Source organism: Lonchura striata, chromosome 1A (genome assembly GCF_050655825.1).
Source record: "Lonchura striata isolate lonStrDom1 chromosome 1A, ASM5065582v1, whole genome shotgun sequence".
NCBI lineage: Eukaryota > Metazoa > Chordata > Aves > Passeriformes > Estrildidae > Lonchura > Lonchura striata.
The window spans coordinates 67,790,880-67,811,181 of NC_140741.1; the positions used below are offsets into that span (position 1 = coordinate 67,790,880).

Below are 20,302 nucleotides of genomic sequence, written 5' to 3' on the forward strand. Positions count from 1 at the left end.
CTCCCAAGAAGTCATCCAGTAGAGAACTCTCCTGCAGCAATTTCCCAACCTTTCTGATCTCCTGTAATTTAATTTCTTTGTTAAATCCTTTAGATTTGGCTAAAGAACTGAGGTAATTTTGTCAAACTACAAGAAACATTTTGTTGGTATAATGAACTTTTACAGCTAGTGTAAAGCAACTTGACACAAAATCCATTAAAATAGGATTAATGAGGGATGGCAGCAAAGACTGAGGAAAGGGCTGGACGAATGACTCGTTTTAGCTCATGTGTCAGTGTAGCACAGCAACACAAAATGCAATAAGGCATCTGTAAGAGGAAGCAAAACCCCTCAGCACAACCTAAGGTATTCAGTGTGATAGCATCAGTTATGACAACCTCTTTTAGTAGTCATGTGAGCACTATGTGTTTCCAACTTAATCTAGCTTCAGTCAACATAAGCTATTAACAGGGTTTTGCACAACTGAAATAATGTACTCATTCATTGTTAATGTGAAACTTATTTCTGTTCATTAAAAAAGAATAACAAAAGATATTTGATAGCACAGGTAAGATGAAAACTGTGAAGTTGCTTCAGATAGGAAAGTACCTGCACTGTCAGAAAGTTTTTCTTCTCAAACATCATTTCATTGTCTTATACTTTAATTCTGTACAAGCAAACTCTTTTCTTATTTTCACTATTTTAATTTATATTATTATTCACTGACACTCCTTAAAAATTATTTTATGTAATTTCTGTGACTTTTAAGAATGAAAATTTCATTGTCTCAGACTCAAAATTTTTTTGGTTTTTAAAAGCAGTGACGGGGGACTGTGCTTATGATACATAAATCACAGCAAGAGAAACTGGCAGAAAGTTTAACAGAAGTATTTAAAAAGTAATAAAAGAAAGAAATGCAATAAAAAATAAAGACCTTGTAATAAACCAGAAACTGGATTTTTTTTAAAAAGAATGCTTTCTACCAACAGGTCTGGCACAAAATATTAAAACTGACAGTATGTCAAACATGGAACAGAACTGAGAATCGATAATGACAACCCATTTACACAACCTTATGAAAAAGCTGATGATCCACAAGTCCACATAAAACCCTACACAGAGAGGTTTTGTATCTTCCTCTTTTTTCTGCCCTTACTGGAAGTTTCTTCAGAGAAACAGGAGAACAGGACACAGAGACTGAAGGAGCGGGTAACTTAAGAGAGCTGTGTCCCATGACTACAAATTTTACAGTGTGACAAATGTTATTATAGAGCTCAGGAAATATGAATAATCTCTCTGACATCAGCAGAATATTTCTGACTTACAAGGATATTGAATTTTGCCCAAACAACAGTAAAAAAATCAATAAACACCAATCCTCAGATATGTGGAAATACTAACAGATACAATGTATTATCACTGCATGCTTGCAACTATTTTGTAAGACCTCTGCAGCAAATGGGAAAAACATGAATCCAGTCTTCAAGGTAACTTTTCTTCTGTTTTTTCTGAATGATGATCTGTACAAAAGCTGTCTCTGAAAGGTTATCTTGTTTCCGCTTATACCAAATTTCCACAAATCTTACTGTACTTATCTGAACAGAAATCCTTAAAGCCTACCAAAAGGAAATTAAATTTATATACATAAAGATATGTTAAAAATACTCTTTTCCATAATCCAGGAACCTAACAAAACCACAGGCCAACTTATCACTTTAAAAGGTAAATCAGACAGGGAACTATTTTGTCTTCAATTACTGAGTGTGTTTGTGGCAGCTCTAAGTGTTCTGGAACATCAAAATCTGCTGGATGTTGTACAATAAATAGTGATCTCAAGGATTTACAGTTTAACCCTTGCCTTTGAAAGAGGTAATTTTCCTTGGTAATACAACAAGGCAGCTCACCTTACTAATAGAAACATTCAGCCTATAGATACAGTGATACAGTGTCTCAGAACAGAAGGAAAAAGAGCAAAAAAAGGCTTATCAGCCTCAGTTTTGGTGGGTCACTCTCAACAGTTTTTTGGAGAACATTGCTACATTTGAGACTGATTTTGAGATTCTCAACAGAAATGTTATCTGTACACCAGCACATCATCTGTGCCATTCACTGCTTCTGACTATCAACTATTAGCTGGTGATCACCTTCATACTTTGATCTCTTAAATGTTACTATACACTTTACCATATTTTTTTTTACCATATGGTATGTAAAAGCACTTAGCTAAATTTTTTTAAAAAATCAAATTTAACTGCCACTTCTCAAGACAGATGAATTTACACAAACACATGGAATCCAATGCAATAACAATGGATGGGATACTCCTGATACCACTTTGATAGCTAAGAGCTGGACGTTGAAGCCTGAAATAAATAGTATAGGGCATTCTAAAAGTCAAGGGGAAAAAGAAGCATCACTTTGGCAATGCAGCAAAATGGGTTGTTCAGGCTCTATTCTACTGTCAAAATCTAAAGGCATCAAATGAGGATCCACTTCTCAAACACTTTGTGTGTCTTTGATCTGTCCATCATATCTGGTAACTGAAATTGTGTGAATTCTTTTTTATTTTCTGTTATTTACTTCAACATGCTGCTTTTACAAGTGAAAAATAAGTATCCATTTGTCTCTCCCATTTGTCCTTTTCTCTTCCTGTTCCCCCTTCTTTACACTACAGTCATGAATGAGGGTCTGTGCCCTAAATGATGCTGTTGGTGACATTAGTTTGACCCTTTTGTTTCGCAGTGTTGCCTTAACGGAGCCTGGGGAGGAACTTGGTGAAGTTGCTCAAGTGGGACTGGAACAGTTTCTCTCCTGGAAACATGGGTTTGCAGAACTAAATGGAGAAAAAAAAATCTAAATGTTTTTGCATCAACTAAACCCTTGCAAATAATGGAATGTAATCTGAAGGGAAATTACATGTCATATTAAATACAGAGCTTTCTAATTAGGTGTTTCCTCTGCTTCTCTTCAAAGCCTACAGAAATATTAAGATGTCCACAGTTACAGCACAAAAACATCTTCAAGATGTAACATTTGATATATCACAGTATTTCAGAAATAATGGAACTTCTGCAAGAAATTAACAAATGTGGATTTAACCACAACAGATGCTCTATCTACATTTATTGATCTTACACAGTCTTTGTGTCATCACAAAGCCCTGTACTAGGCTCAGTCCTGCTCCAGCAAAGTTCACAGGCACAACTCTGTTAAATACAGGAGTTGAAACAATATCCTTGATAATGGGGTTTAATATTAGCTCTGCCATTCTTTTGCTTGTGTAACTTTTTATTTGTGTTTTTGAACTACCTGAATGTGTTATCAATGTTTTAAATATAATGATGTTTCCACTTCGTTGTAAAAATAGGCTTTTAATACTACACAGTGTTTAGCATTCTAGTACCAGCCATCAATTTGATATCAGCCGTGACATTATTTAATTTTCAGAATCACAGAGGTTAAAGCTCACTGAACTATAAACAGTTGGAAACATGGAGTGTAATCCCAAGGCACAGCTCTGCACAAGCTGTAATTTAAATCATATTGCATGCTAAGCTGAAAAGGCAGTGCAGGTCCCAGAGGGCATGAATAAATCTGCAGTCACTGATTTGCCACACACATTTGTGTTGGGATTCTGTAACTGTGCAAATGTGATGTCTTCCTTTAGAGCAGAGGACCTGTCATCTACTGAGATTTGTAATTAAATAACCCAAAGAACAAAAGCAATTACTCAGCCCTACAAATATTCAGGCTGAAATTTCAGCGATTTCAGGAACAAAGAGAAGGGGAAGTTCCGGAGACAGAGAGAAAGGGAGGCTTTGAGTCTGCGATAATTCATCTGTGTCTAGTGCTAGTGGAGGCTTTAATGCATAGAACAGGTATTCACATACCTGGCTTCCTCTGAACTAATAATTCCATCAGCACAGACTCCACTGTGAAGTGGATGTTTCTCCAGCTAAGGAGCCAATTATGCTTCCAGCTGGCTCCATGCCACCTCAGGTGCCGGCTTTGAGCAATCAGTTGCGCTAATTGCAAGCAACACTAAATGCCTTTTGGGACAAGCAATTCACGGTTCAGGAATGTTAGTGTGAAGGGGGTAGGTTCAGCCCCATTACCGAGAGCAAATCACAGAGTTCGCACAGGTCGCAGGCTAAGAGTTGGAATTTTATGGAATGGGGGAAAGAGGTGGGAACAGACTAAGGGGCTATATCCTCACATCATTAACTCTGTTGGGCACCTCAGTTAATTGATGGAGTGAGGGCTATGTGGTGGGCTGTGTGGAGCCCTTCATATTTTCCCAAGGCCCAATTCCTTGGGTCTGCCAGGAATTCTGATCCAGCCCAACGGGGCTAAGACATTGGTCCAAAAGGAGATACCTCAACTGCCCACGAAAATGGGCTTCTACACAATAGTTGGAATTTTCTTTCTTTCTATTTGTCATAGTTGGAAAACAATAGTTTTAAATATGCATAGGAATTGTCTGATATAAAGAAAATACTACAAGGGTGATAGTAACACTGAATGCCAAAAAGATATGATGAAGGGCAAGCATATATAAAAAAACAGTCATTGTAGGAATGAAGAGTAAGAATGAAATGAGCACAATAATGAGATCAGAAATCAGATCTTGGCTGCATAGAGTCATTGTCATCAGCTAGAGATCTGGCTTGTTGTATTTTTTGGGGTCTATCTTTTGACTCATTACCTCAATAACAAGCTTTAGCCAGTCATTTATTCATAAACATGGATTTCTAATATATTTGTCCATGAGCCCCCACACCAGCACTATTTAAAAGAAGAACCCTGCCCAAAAGTTGGAGGTGATGAAGGGAACGTTTGGATTTAATAATTTGAGATAAAAGGAGTAAGTGTGTGGTGGGGAGTGGGAGGAGCTGGTACAAATCTCAGTCTGCAGGTACTCAGAAACAGTGTGCAGGATCAGGAAGTCTCTCTAATACCCTTTAGAGGCTCAGTCCCCGGTGTCTCACATGGATATACAAAGAAAACTTCTTAAAACAAAGCCATCTTATTTCTCCCTTTAACACAGACTAAAACATTGCCAAACACTTTTGCGTCTGAAGCTGTGAATTTCATTAAATTCTATGCAACTCGCTCAGCACTCTCTATTTTTGTGTGGCTGAAACCTTTAATTCTCTCCCCACCGCCCCACGGCCAGCGTGCTCCAGTCACATCACACTTAACCTTTGCCTTGGCTTCTCAAAGAAGAATTTGTCTCACTCTATTCACAGCCTCAAGAGTTTGGCAAACTGCACTCGAGCGCCGCGCTGGGCCTTTATATTGAACACACTAATCTGATTGTTTTTCCACTCTACAAACTTTGGGTCAACAATCAAGCTGCTGCCAGAAACTAATTAATTTGCAAACAGGCCCTATTTTCACAGGGGGAGAGCTTTTGAAGCCTATGTCAGCAGAGCTGGTCACACCATGGTGACATGCATTGTCATGGCATCCACTTTTCTGGGTAATTCTTCTCACTAATTTTTCACCACACACATGAACTCAAATTACCCAGCCAACAGTAAATCTCTATTGAATGCCCACCAAACTCTGAACGTGGTGGCCTGAGAAGAGGAAATTGGTATTGACAGGGTCAACACTCATTAAATTGATGGCTAGAGCAGAAGGAAAAAAACCACAAAACAACACAAGAATGCAAAAAGAAAATTCGGATGTATGTCATATCCCAATAAAGGGGTCTGTAACAGACCCACTCCTCCTTTGTTTAAATCAATTAGTATTCTGCTGTGTGACTCCTACAAACAGATTTCTGCTTAACTTGTCTGAAAAACTGGTTAGTGACTTTTGTGAACAAGAAAGAAGGCACAATTTGGTAGCTAAAAGTCACTGGTTTTCAAGCATCAGAGCTGTGATGAGCTCTCACAGAGATCATGGGAAACCTACTTGAATTTGCAAGGTCTATAACACAGAGGCTTTGTGTTTGGAATCTGGCCACTTAATCTGAACTTTCCTTTTGCTTAAGCTGATTTGGATCTCTGCAAAAATAATAATTGCAAAGAAACTGGTGTTGTTTAATTTAAAGTGGGTTCTGTACCAAAAGCAAAGTAAAATGCAAACTTAGAACCCAAACACTACACATTTTCTGGACAAATGACTTTTTTTTCCTACTGAGATCTATCTCCAGGGAAAAGGGAGAGTCTTCTTATGAAGTAATGCATGTGGGTAACATAGATAGATAGATAAATATACAGATAGAAATGATCTTTCTAATCATACATTAACTGAAAGTAGTACACTAAGCTTTCTAGAAGAGGTTATTGCCACTGCTTGAATAATATACTATGTTTGTCACCTTAAGTGGGCAGACCATCACTTTACAAAGCCATCCACTGCCAACTCTATAAGTTATCCAATGAAACAAGTCCATAGAAAAAACACTCCATCTTAGGGTAAAAAAAAAAAAAAAAAAAGAAAAAATGCTTTTTAGAGGCAGTAGAATATCACTGGGACTATTGGTAATTGGAAAATTTCAGGTGTTTTTTATCAGTGTGAGAAGGGCACAGAGCCTTACTCCTCCAACTGAATGTTCTCCTGGAGTGTGCTCATGCAGATGGATTTCTACACAGCTCCTGCTGCTGAAAGCAGACCAGACTTGGATTTATTTTTCTAAAAGGTGACTATAGAAATTAACTCACCGGCATCATCAAATTTGAATCTGAACACCTCAATGAGATCACCAATTTTACCCAGTACAGAGGTACATTGATTTATCCACATCCAGAATCTCTCCAGAGCTTTTTCTGGCTCCTTCATCCAGTTGCCTTCCAGAGAAGGTGATGGGAATGGCTGCACTCTCAACTCTCACCCCTGATGAGACTCATCAGGATTTACTGGGTTGCTATATTGTTGATATATGTTGAATGTTGGCCTTTCGATTCACAATTGAAATTAAAACCTTAAAATTTAGCAATTTTAAGGCACATCACCAATTATCAATTGACCAATTCAGTGCATAAGAGTGAGTGCAGATCTCAAACTGTCCATCACTGGCAAGTTTCTTTTTAGAAAGACTATTCTGCAGTGATCTGACTGGGACTGGGGTCATATCCCACACTGCTTGTTTTGAGAACTATGAAATTCTTTCCTAAAACTGTACTTTATGCAGCAGAGAAACGTCTCTGGTCTCTACTGGAAACAGTGAACAAAGAACTCTAAGCTCTACTATTATTTTTGATCTTATATGTGCTATAAAGAGAGTAACTGAATGAATGAATTGCAGCAAAGCATGGCTTCTAATCTATACTCCCAGCTATTACATTTTTTTGGTGTGGATAGTAAGGCTGACCAAGTTAAAACCTATAAATGAGCCCATGGTTAACCATGTAATATACACATATCCTAAGTCAGGTTCCTGGACTAACTTGTATCCTAACTTCCTGGAGCACACTGTGGCTGTAGCTCAGACCAATATGTTTACTGATGCAAGTCTTCCTGCTCCAGGTTATATTCTCTATAGTGGCAGGAAACCTTCAAGATGTGCAGTCAGACCAGGAGAATGTTCTCTGCTGCTTCACCTTTCCTATCCCCTTTTTCCACTCCAACCTAGAAATTTGTCCTTTGGCTACTTTTACCATCTTTTCAACCTAAACAGAACAAAATATCATCCACAGCACTGATATTTAATGAAGAAAATTACCTAATCCTAGGGGGCATAGGAGTGATAAAGAATGGAAAGATCTCTTTCCTAGAATGATTTCAAATAGGCCAAATGAAATCAAAATTATTTAATTTAGGCCACTTGATGGGAAGATTTTATATTTTCTGGTTGTCTCCATCTACCATCTTCATGACCTTTCTCACATCCAGAAAAACTGTTAAGCACATTCTAATTGCCACTTGGTCTTTGATTTCTGAACCAGATGCTTCTCTTACTTTGCATAAAGATACAGGGAACAGTTTTCAGACAGTTCAACTGAATCAGCTGGTTCAAATACATGAATATCTTCTGGTCAAGTGTTCAGAAGGGCCTTTGGTTTCCTGAACTGTAACCATTTCAGATTAGGGACAGGACAAATGTCAAGTAATAACAATAAGAAAGAGCCCTTTATTTTCTGATTTCAGAAATTCTGCGTTTCTTCCAAGAAAAAAAGAATTGGTTGCAGCAAAATATGTATATAGATAAAGCTTGTTAGATTGCAATGAGAAAAACAAGTTAAAATTCATACTCAATCTCTCAAATATGGATCTACAGACTTAAGGAGAAAAAAAAACGAACCTTGTAAATTGAGTTTGTGTGCCATTCTGTTCACAGTATTATGCCACCGTCACCATAGTTTCTGAGCACTTCCTAGCACTGCGTTAGGTGACATTAGCATTTGTCACACATGGAATTTATCACTGTGAAATTATTTATTACTATTCTTAGCAATAAAGATAGTGGGAATGGTGGGGGGGGTAGTGGGGTGGGAGGAATTATTGAGTGAGAAATGAGATTTGCATATATGGACATGTTTTGCTCCACAAGGGTCGGAGTTGTTCATGCTTCTGCAAGCCACGGTGGGGAAGTGTGGAACTCAGTCCACACTACAGCCTGCATGATAGGATGTATCAGCTGTTCAAATATAGAAATGCTTAATTTAAATGCAAGAGATCCTTTCACAGGAAAATTAACAGCAAAAGAACAACAAAAAAATGACAAACACAAAAAATTCCCTCACTGTTTTCACTCAAAAGGTTGTTTAAATATGTCCTTGTAAATTCATGGTAATGCAGGCTTGGAAGAGACTTCTTAGTCTGCTCACTGTAGTCTCTTGGGATGTCAGACAAGTGTGCTATATAACAACACATAAAATGTTACCTGAGTTCCTCTTAAAACCAGCTAGGCTGCCTCACTGACTACTTCTATTGGACAGTTTTTGTAATTTCATTCCCATCATAGTTTAAGACTTCTAATTTGAAGACTAAATAAATTCATATGCAGTTCACAGTTGGGTTTTTTTAATATCCTTTGTTTAAGCAGCTCTTCTCTCAATGGAGATTTATTGTACTTGTAGCAGCCCTCATCTCCTTGTTCCACTAATATCTTAGATGCATTTTATGAAACAACCCCAGGTACCAGGATGGTTGAGTTCTGTGGCTCCTTTCCACAGCTGATACCTGTATTTTACTGCATGCTGTATATCTGGATTGAGAATGTGTAGGAGGTGAGTTGGAAAATGGGAAGCTAGAGAGGCATTTAGGAACAAGGGAGTGGCACAGCAGAGGGAGCCATCAGTGGTTATGCATAGCTAGGAAAAGGGTTTGGTGTGGTTGACCAAAGACTAATTATAGGTTTAAGGATCAGAATATGTACACACCCAAGTCTCAGCAAGAGTAATTAATTTCTAACTTTTTGATGAATTTAATGCATTTTATTACAGAGGTAAAAATTCTGTAAACTATCTGCAATCTTTTATTTCTGTTGTCATACATTAGTCTGCTGTGCAACACATATATACTCAATATCATGTGTGTATAATGACAGTGTTGGGACATTCAACAAAGTGTCTGAAGTGGAAAAAACACAAAGTGATGTCTACAGTTCTGTTGGAATGCCAGGAGAATATCAAGTCTGTGTTTCCTGCCTTGGACCCTGTTAAATTTAAGAGGGCATTTTCTTTTTTATTGAACAGTCGCTCAGCTTCTATAACTCTCAGCTGTTTATGTAACTGTAAATCAAAGATTACCAAGGACAATAACCTCAGGGAACTAAGCACAGTTACTACTCCACTTTAAAAATTAAGCCATGGAAAGTATGCTAAAATAATATCACAGAGTAGTTTAAACCCATAAAAAGCAAGGAAATTCCAAGCCAAGTCTGGAAATCCAGACTGACAATCTCTCTTAACCCCATGTCTAGTAAAGAGGGTGAGTGAGGCCAGTATTTCTGGGGTGCAAACCAGATTCATAATACTATCCTAATGCAGCTTTTGTGATTTCATTTCCTTTCAGATTTTGCTCAGCCCAATCCTGCTTTGCTTTTAAAATAAATATTTATGGTTATTCATTTTACAAAATGTTAACAGTTTAAGGCCAGATCCCCTGTGCTCAAGTCAGAGAAGATGAGAGCAGCTTTAATCTCTCTCTTTCCACTCCTCTAATCTTCAGCTTGAAAACTGCCTTGGGTGCATTGCCTTTGCATTGCTCAGCATTTGCTCTGGTGGACTGCACTGCCAGTTCTGCCTTCTTGCCCCCAGCCATGCCCTCAGCCCTTGCTGAAGGCGTGGGGCTGGTGTACAGCAAAGGCTGCCTGCTGGGCAGCAGGGAACTCCCTGGCACCGCGAGAAGCTGCTCCCACCTGCACAGGCCTCTACTCATCTTTTTGTTCAACTTCTGCAGCAGTTCATGGAAGCAGGACATGATCCATGCTTCTTCAAAATAACTTTATGCCTCTGTACTATGAGAGGCAATGGCACATTTCAAGGGAATCATGTACTTGCCGATAGGCAAGACTTCATAAGATATATATGTAACATCAAGGCCGTTGTTCCTTATAGTAAAGCTGTATAGAAGATATTTTTCAACACCAGAATTATTTTTTTTCTGAGGGTTCAAAACAATTCTTGACCCTCACTGGGACTGTGTAAGATTGCCAAAGCTTCTTTTGTGCAGAGAAAACTCCATGCACATACCAGAGGACCCAGTAATGTTCCATGCATGCACGAACATGGCTTATAATAAAGCACATGATTCAGTCTGGGGCACTGAACTGCAGCTTTTCATGTCCAAGATGATTTCCCTGAGCACCAGCTTATTTTACTGTGTTTTTGCAAATGCTTCCTTGTCACATCTGGCCAGCTCTGTATCAATAATTAAATATACACTGCTACACTGACTGATGTATAGTTCCCTAGCTTCTAGATGAATGCCCTAACTACATGGCTATAGAATCAGTCTCCCTTGTTTTATTTGGCTTGGTGACTGTTTAATTATTTATTCAAAATGAAAGCTTTAGAAGCCTGTGAGTATTTAATATATCTAAGAGACTTAAGAAGTCTTTAAGAGCTGCTGGTCAGCACCTTCCCTTGAGCTGGGCAGAGTTCTCTTCCCCAAAACATACAATGTCTGTAAGAAGGTTGAGCATCTCCAGAATGTGACTGTGTGATGTCTGTAGGAACTCTGTGTTCCTGCTTAAATCCCTAAAACCTAATCACTGTGTGCAATGTTGTTCTACTTTTATGCCAGCTTAGGGCAAGACAGTTTCTGGGAAAAGTTTGCAAGCTCTTCATGTGCAACTGTCTTCTCCTCTCCATTTTTGGTACCAACCAGCTGTGTTTTCTGCACCCTGTCAGCTCTGACCTTAGCCTCAACATGGAAAAAAAAAAACAATTTAGCTGCTGCTCTGACTGAAGTAAACACTAGCAAGGCCTTAGAACTAGATGTCTCACCACCTAACTATTAAACTCTACAGAGATGAGAATTTGTCTCTAAGTTTGACCAGAACTGTTGTTCTGCAGCTTTCAGTATATGTCCCTTAGAATACTGGTTTTTTACCTGAGGCTAAGCACACTGTAAAAAGCAACTAGGAAAGTAAACCCACCCCTGCATAGAAATCCATGTATTTACTAAAAAATTTATAAAGGTCTGCAAACTTAAGGTTCAAAAATAGTTTTTACAGATCTTTAAGAAAGCAGTGAACATCTCAATCTTCAATGAGAGCGTGTTTCATTAAAAGCATATCCACTTTAACAACGTGCAAACACAAAGCTTCTTTTGTAATTATATTTTTAAAAGAAAAATGACAAATTAAAAACAATAACCAAAGGACCAGCATGCCTGCAGAATTTCAAACCCAAACTGTTATCAATTTTGGATGCTGAAATTAGGAGAGCTGTGTGAAAAGGATGTCAGGATCTTATCACTGGGAAATTAACAGTAAAGCCTCAGAGCCTCTAATAGGAATGTTGTAGTGCAGATTTTAGGCCAATCTTTCCATATTAGGAAGGTAAATGTATTAAGTTGCAGTGGAGAGAAAGATTTCAAAAATGTACTTAAGGATCGCTCTCTATTAAATTATGGACAGTTATGAGAATAATTTTTAAAGGTTTCAGTTTGATTCTTATCTTGTTTTAAATTAAGTTTGAAACTTTCCATACAGTAATATAGTGCAACAACTTTACTTATGAGTTGGAAATCTCTTTCACCCTGGGATACAAAAAATGCTTTCTATTCTTATGCTCATTTTGTAAAATATAATTTTGTAAAATTCAAGAAAGCTTGAGGCTCATCAGCTCCCCACCTTGAGCACAAAGCAGCTGTGGTTTCTGCATCGTCAGATGTAACCTTAGTGCTAATTTGGGAAAAGCAGTTCTCACATTTAGTGCTGAAAGACTGATAACCGAATCCACAAGGGAATGACACAATTTCAGCAGTGAGTACAGGGCCTGTGGACAATGGCTGTGTTTTCCCACTGCATAAATCCTCCTGACTCAGCTGTCATTGTGCAAATCTACTGCACAAAAGCAGATTTTGATTGCATGACTGAGTTTAAAATGTCATCATGACTATCATAACTAAAGTTGATGTTGGTCATCTTTAACACATTATTACTCCACCAGGTATCAAGATAGATGGGTATGTCTATAACCCTTGTACTTTACTGTTTCCTCAAGACCAGAAATCTTGTTTACTGTCATAATAAAATAACCCAATGAATACAATTTTTCTGTTACTGGATAAATACAGATTGTAGAACTGAAATATTGTAGACCTGAATCTGTTCTCCAGACAGATAGTTGTCCACATGAATTGCAGCAAAACTAAATTTAACACAATATGCAATAGATTCATAAACTTGTAATATACATACACATATGATACTTGTATCTAAAGGATGTTATATATAGAGTTAATCCAACTCGCAATTGCATCTTGTGGTTTTAATTATGAGTCAGGGGCTGATGTTGTTATGGATTGTATATACAGCTAATGTGACATCCAGTTTGATATTAGAAGGTCTCGACTAGCTAATAACAAACTTAGTTTTTAAACATACTCTGATATTACACATTAAAATTTGTGTGAACAGTTTGCACTAAATTGTAAAACCACATAAGAAAGCCTGAACCTCAGCAGAGACATAAATAATATGGCTAGAAGCAAAAAAAGTCTAAGAATAAAATAATTTGTGAATTCAAAAACAAGAGTGCAGGTGCAAGCAGTATGTACAGCAAAAGCAGAGCTAGTTAACTCTTAAAAATTTAAATTTAAATTAACTCAGCAACTACAGTAAGTATTACTTAATTCAAATGTCAGATTTTTCAGACAATGAATTCTCATTTCTAAAATGCTTGTAACCTTGTACAGCTAAAGCCAAGTGTAATTCCATTTGAGCTATTGGCAATTTGACTTCGGTAGAACTTGGATAGAGTACTCAGATGCATTCGAAAATATATTGGTACATGAAGCCAAAATCAAATTTTCTCTGAAACTATCTTTCCCTCCTCAGACATGCAAATAAACAACCACAGGCTTGATTACTAATATCCATACAATAATGCAGCTATTGTGCTTTGCTAAACTATTGGATATTTTGAAACCAAATCACTTGGAATCCCCTGGACCCCCTTCTCTTTTTCCAAACTCCTGACAACTTTGGCTTGCTCATGAGGTTCTGCTGGTTGACTGTCTGCTGGATGCGGCCAGTGTCCCCTTCAACCCAGAAAAAATGAAACCTTGTACAAGGCACAATCCTGCCCAAAGCTCTGGAACTACTTTGTGTTCATGTGTGGCTGATGCCCCAAGCCTTGAGTTTCTATCCAACTTGCATGACTATGCTGCTCATATCCAACTTGCATGTCTGTGTGTGTTTTAAATTTAATCACACCCCACAAATCTCAGTGTAATTAAACCAAAAATGCTTCTTTATAAATCACTTTTGATTAGTTTAACTGGTTTAAGACAGAATTCTGCCCCAAATAAAAGAGGAGTGTATATGTCACAGATGTTGCTGGAATGGAGCTGTGTGCTAGTCTTTAATGGCTGGATGAGTGTAACCAGAGAAATGTACATTTTACATACCATTTAGCCACCGGGAGTCGTGCTGCTCTGTTCTGATGGGATGGTGATGCCCCAGAGTTCGGAAAATGGCAAAGTCCCTGCCCATGAAGTCTGCTGCTGTGCCAGAGTACAGTTCTCCATCTGTGGGAGGACATAATTGCAAGCAATATTCCTCAATTTTCCAGTCATGGCAAGTCAGAGAAAGCTGTCATATGTTCATATTTCACTAATAGGGATAATGAGTAAATTACAAAATAACAAGCCATATGCAATGTATTGTCATTGAAAATAGAGATTAAACCAAATTTCTCACTGCAGAGCTTAATTGTAACCTCTTGCAAATGAGCTGTATCTGCAGACTGCTGGTGAGCTTTGCAAAATGTGTTTGAATTCTTAGGCTGTAACACTGGCAGCCACTGCACCTACTCTGGCAGGCAGGAGTATGCAGCCTCAGAAAACCTACCTGACTGTGAAATTGCCCTCTTTAGAACAGGAGTTTGGTTTGGAGACCTTCCATCCTACTGGGTTTATGTGACTCTGGGAACTGAAGAGTCCAGCTCAGTCACTTTTGGTTCAGAAAGTCCTTAGGTCCCTTTAATTTTTCCTGTAGGAATTATTCTATTTCCTATAGAAATTTTTACTTTGGTTGGTTTGAAGGGCTTTTTTGATTTGTTTTGCATTTTTGGTTTGGGATTTGTTGTTGGTGGTGAGTTTTTTCTTCTTCTTGTTGCCGTTTTGTTACGGCTTGCTTTTTTACTTTTTTATTTTTCTCAGCAAATCCTCAGAAAACATTATATTTTACAGGAAAGACAGAACATGCCTCTCTCCTTTGGCCACCTTTAACTGCGGTACTGGCAAAGGGCAACAGCTATGGGAGAGAATAAACGAGATTGTTCCCTGCTACCTTGACCCCCACGCATTTCACAGTGAAAAACTGAACTAAAAATTGACCTATGATACTTCAGCCCATAAATGGCACATACACAGCCTAACTGGAGATGAACCTCATCCCAGTGTGTCCCCCCTCAGCCAGCCAAAAGTGCCACAGAGACAGAGAGAGTGGGGAAAGAGAGAGAGAGAGAGAGAGAGAGAGACTGTCTAAATTCTAAGGAGCAGGTCAAGTTAAATACCTGCCAGCTGGAAGAGAGTGCAATAATAATAATGACATTGCAATGAGACCCACAGAAAAGAACCAGAAAAGTATAACACATATCTTTCTGACATTAATTTACAGCTTGTCCATGAAATCACAGAATCAAAAATGCTAAAAATGCATTTTTAGGACTGTATTCTACATCTGTATGTGAAATGAGATAACCTATCCGATATTGTTAAAATGGAATTAAAAAGCATTATTCCTTCCAGCTACTCCTTTCAAACTACCCATATTACACAGGTCCCTTGTGAAAAAGTCAAGTTTGAGGATAAAGTAACTCTTTCTTTAGCTAAGGTAATACATTTTTCATGGTCATGATGAACTCTACCATATCCTCATTTTAAAACACTCTTTTAGGAACATGTTTATCATTTTCATGGCAATTTTTGGTATTTCCAGGGCAGGACAACCAGATCCAAGCATGCCTATTGGATATCACTGGCATCTTTTCCCCCGAACACTGACACCATGAAATCACTGACTGAACCCAGAGTGGCTCTGTAACCATCTGGTGGTTGTGAAAGTCAGGAAGGGTGAAAACATGATAGCGGAAAGGCGTGGAATTGAATGAATTCACAGCAGAGATTAGAAGCAAATAGACCAGTCATGCCCAGCAGGAGGTGTAATCAGAAGGGAAACAGAACAGCATATCATTAATTAACGATTTACCATACTTTTATGTCATTTTCAACTTTTTTTGAAGGGGAGACAATCACTTAATTGTAGTTATTATTATGTACAGAGTATGCGGCTGAAATTCTAAAGATCATAAAACCTTTTTGCCTGTGAAAAGGGCTTTGATGCTATGCTTAACCTTTCTTTAACCCTATCTTCATTTTCTTGTCTTTCAATCCCCAGTGAGTTCTGATAAATCAATAGAAATCAAAGCAGAAAGGAAAAACCAACAAGGCCTATTTTTCTTCTTAGCTATCAACAGATCTAAAGGTCAATCAGTCAAGAAAAAAAAAACCTCTATATTTAATACTATATTCCTAAATTTAACCAAATACAATTTGAAAACAAATGAAAATTGTATATTTGAAATATTTAGAACTGTAGGTATTTTTTGCATCTCTGTTTATAACTTGATATATAAACACCACTGGATATGAACATATTTTCCAGGCTGCCCTCAGCTCAACCCAAGAGGACACCACAAGGCTCTTGTGGCTGATACTTTTTCTTCAGTAGTGACAGGATAAGAGTTTTGCCAATAACTGGCTTCAGCATGTTTCAAATGAGGAAGAGTCTGTAGAAAACTGTCTGACTTTTTTATCATCGCTACTACAGCCCCTCTGAGTTTCAGGATACTAAACCAGTGCCTGCAGTTTGAACTGATCTGCTGTAGTCATGCAAAAAGGAGATTTTGACTTCTTCCAGACAGAAATACCAAGGAACACCATTTATTTTTGTAAGGCTTTAGATAATTTTTGCAAAATTCAGGGTGAGCCTCAAGTCATGTCCCAGATGTGTACATCCTTTGCGTTAGTACTATGCAAAAGCTATATGAGGATTTTGCCTCCTGTCTAGATAGAAGTACATTCATCTTTATTTCCCTGTGCATACCTTCTTTTGGACTGAAATTTATTCACTGCTAGTCTGGAAAATGATTTTTTAATGTCACAGATAGTCTTCACTGTGTTACTTCTACTGTCAGCAGTTTTAAAAGAAGTTTTATAAACTTTAATAATAAGGTAAAAATTAATTGTTTGAAAATTGACAAACATTTATCAAAGGGAAAGAATAAAGGAGGAAAAAAAAGAAAAAAAGAAAAAAACTAATCACTTTGCATTTCCAGCCCGGTAATACAAAGGAACCACTGTCCAGAACTAAAGGATATCCTTCAGTTGTTTGCATAGATAAAAAATATGTTTTGGACAAAAAACACCTATTGTGAAGGAGTAGCATGCTGACACACAAATGTAATCAGAGATACATACGTTGACTTTACTAAATAAAGAGGCAACAATTAAAGTCCATAGTAATGCTGATTTTTGGAGGGGAAGAACCATTTACATAAATGGCACAGAACTCTGAATAACTCCTCAAGGTCATGAGATACAAAGATGTTGAAAATTATGCAAAATGGATGTATTTGATAAATTCTTTCTGTTCAGCTTTTAAGTAAGATTGCATTCTGAAAGAAAATAATTTGTGAAGGGTAAAAAAACTGTAAACTTTGCTTTCAAAATAGTAAGGAAGTTGAATGAATAAGGAATACAGGCAAAACCAAACCCTGAATGTCACAATTGCTCTCAACGATAAAAGGGTTCACAAATAAAATCTATCTTTGTTTAAAAGGTTTATTCACTAAAGTTGAGATTTTCAGACATAGAGGTATGCACTTCTTTTGAAGTCAATAACTAAAACTTCCTAGAAAGTACAGTAATTTTAAAATCTTGAACCTCATATGTACTTACTAGCTAATTTCTAAGAAATAGAATTGTAACTAGTTTTTTGTTTTTTTGTTTTTTTTTTTTTTTAATAGACTTTTAACTAAAGTTTTAACTAGTGAAAAGTCATTGTCTTTCTGATCATATTAATACATATTTTGGAGCATCAAGGCACCTAAACTGATTTTTAAAAATGAAAAATTAAAAACTGTTAAAATCAAAAAGGAATTGTGAATTGTAAAAGAAAAAAAAAAAAAAAAACAAAAACAGTGAGACACAGGAGCATAAAAAGCTTTGAGGATTCTGGAAAACCAAAGTTTCTGAAAATCCCAAATGGTCATTTTCTTAAACAAACTGTTGTTGGGACAATGCTGCCTCCTTCTCTGAAGGTTTCATTTTTTTTTTCAACTGTCCCAATGCAATTCCTTTAGTCTAACACATTTAGTGATATTTTCTTCTGTGATTATATTCCTTGGAAACCATGCTGCTTCTCATTTTCCTCCTGCCCTGGCATACTTGTGAGTGGTGCCCAGGGATTTCTTAGTCTCCACATTTCATGCATTATCCCACTCAAATGGAGACTGCTTAGTTAGCAGCAAAGATGGGAATGGCTGCACAGTGTCTTACATTACTAGGAACTACTTGTATCATGTTCCCAGCTGGCATTTACTTTAGAGTAGGGTAGCAATAACCAACTTTAATGAACAACTGTTAAAAAAACAATGAAAAATGTTTGCAGGTGGATGGAACAAGGAATGTATACTGGAAAAATATTGGAACAATTTAATAATGATGAACTGTTTATTTTTGCTTTGCTTTAGTGGGTTTTTTTTTTCAAATACTATTGATTTTTTTTAGGGGAGAGGGAAAACTGAAGATGCTCTTTACACTGGTAAGTTTGTTTCAGATGAAATACAGAACAGGCCTCCTGGGTACTAATGGCTATTAAAGACCTGAAGTTACTTTTTTTGCAAATTAATATTCATATTTTGCCCAAATTCCTACATTTCACTTAACTAAATTCCACATTTTACTTTCTAATTATGGTGTCAAAAACATATTCTCCTTCCACACTTTGCAAATATCTGTTTAATGCTTCTGATGAAGAAGAGAGACATTTCCCTCCTGTAAGTAACCATCTAAATCAGTCTTCTCAGCCTTTTTTTTTTTACTTTCCGGATAGTGTGAATTACCAATTATAACATTGTATTTTAATGAATGCTGGGAATTTTTTTTGCATAACTGCACTTTTAAATCTTAGATAAACCATGTTGACTTACAAGGACAAATATTCTGCCCCATGAAGGGCCAGGAGTAGCTGAGTTACAGCTGAGCCCAGGAGAAGAGAAGCAGCAGCGTATCCATGCTCCTGTTGTGACACCTTTGTGGTTAAGATGCTCCTCTGGCCTTCATGCCCACCCATGCTTCACTCCACTTCATCCCCTGTTTCTCAACTGTCTGGGGTGGGGAGGAAATATTTTGGCTTGGGTCATCATTTTGCCATAAAAAGCAAGGGGTTTTCTGGCAAAGATAAGTTATTTTTAGGCAAAGAACCAGCAGTGAATTTGGCATACACCCTCTGCAAGAAACACTCTACAGAAAAGGGTCGCAGCAAAATGCAAAAAATGTAACATCATAATCAGTAATCAGTAATTTTTGCAGTGTGTTTTGCAAGTAATGTAATGTGGCTATGAGGCAACTAAAAGGAGTTTAAAGCAGAGAAAGAAGGCTGCTCGTGTTCAGGATGCAAGAATGCTAATTTTAGCTTCACCCTGAGTTTTGTGTGACTGAAGCAGAAATTTTTCATTGGCTTTGAGTGCTCAATTTGCACCATTTTCTATTGTGTTTTTACATCCAGTGGCTCTAACTGAGGCCTGATTGAAAACAAATAATCATGCTCAGTCTATTCCTTATTAGAAGAAAATATACATGGAGTGAAAATTATAGTGACAGGAAGTGGGCTCAAGAAAGCAAAGATGTTTTAAAGACATGAAATCTAAGTCAAGGGAAGTAAAATAATCATATTTGTGACGGACTGAGTGAGAAAAAAAAAAAGGAATGTGAAAATCTAGATGCTGTTGACTTAGTGCAATTGCATACCAGTTATACCATGTAATACTGGCTTGTCATCATTCTCTTCTTTATTGTATATTAAAGTAAATAGCAAAGCTATTCTCTTGAGACTAGCTCTGTCACAAATTCAAGTTGCTCCAGGCACCAATTTATACACTGGCCTTTTACACACTCTTTTTTTTCTTTGTTTGTACAGGGTACAAGTTGGAGCAAGCTGTGGATGTCATTCCTGTTTTTCCTGTTAAAAAGTGTGTGTCCCCAGGTTAGCTCATCACCTGGGATCATTATGGGCTTTTAAGATCAGGAAATGAGGCACACTTAGGACTAAATTTTTGTTGCTGTCTATTTTGAATAGCTTAATTTTTAAATGCAAAGTAAATAGAATAAGGGCAGACAGTAAGCAAGGCCCTAGGCTAGCAATATGGACAAAGGCCTGAATAAACCAATGTATCTCATTATGTGTCATTTCCTGAAGACTTCTGAGATATGAAAATCTCCAATTTTCTCAAACTATTGTTGGATTTGAAGTTGTAATAAATTGCCAGAAAGTTACATGTAAAGATGTTAAAGATAGGGTTGCTACAACTAAGCAGAGGTGTAGGGAAAGAAGAATCTGTTTCCTTCTAACTTAGTCTCACAAAACATCTTTTTGCCTTTTTTGTGAAGGTGAAGTAATAACAATGAA

At 37.3% G+C, this 20,302-nt stretch overlaps 1 protein-coding gene across 3 annotated transcripts in view; it reads right to left on the reverse strand.

Moving 5' to 3' along the window:
* SEMA3A (semaphorin 3A) overlaps window positions 1-20,302 on the reverse strand; it is a 276,486-nt gene that overhangs the window by 45,779 nt on the left and 210,405 nt on the right. For all 3 annotated transcript variants that reach the window (XM_085568255.1, XM_031506947.3, XM_085568254.1), the window contains one exon: window positions 14,017-14,136. In XM_085568255.1, coding sequence (XP_085424381.1) covers window positions 14,017-14,136 — 120 coding nt within the window. The remainder of the gene's footprint in view (window positions 1-14,016; window positions 14,137-20,302) is intronic.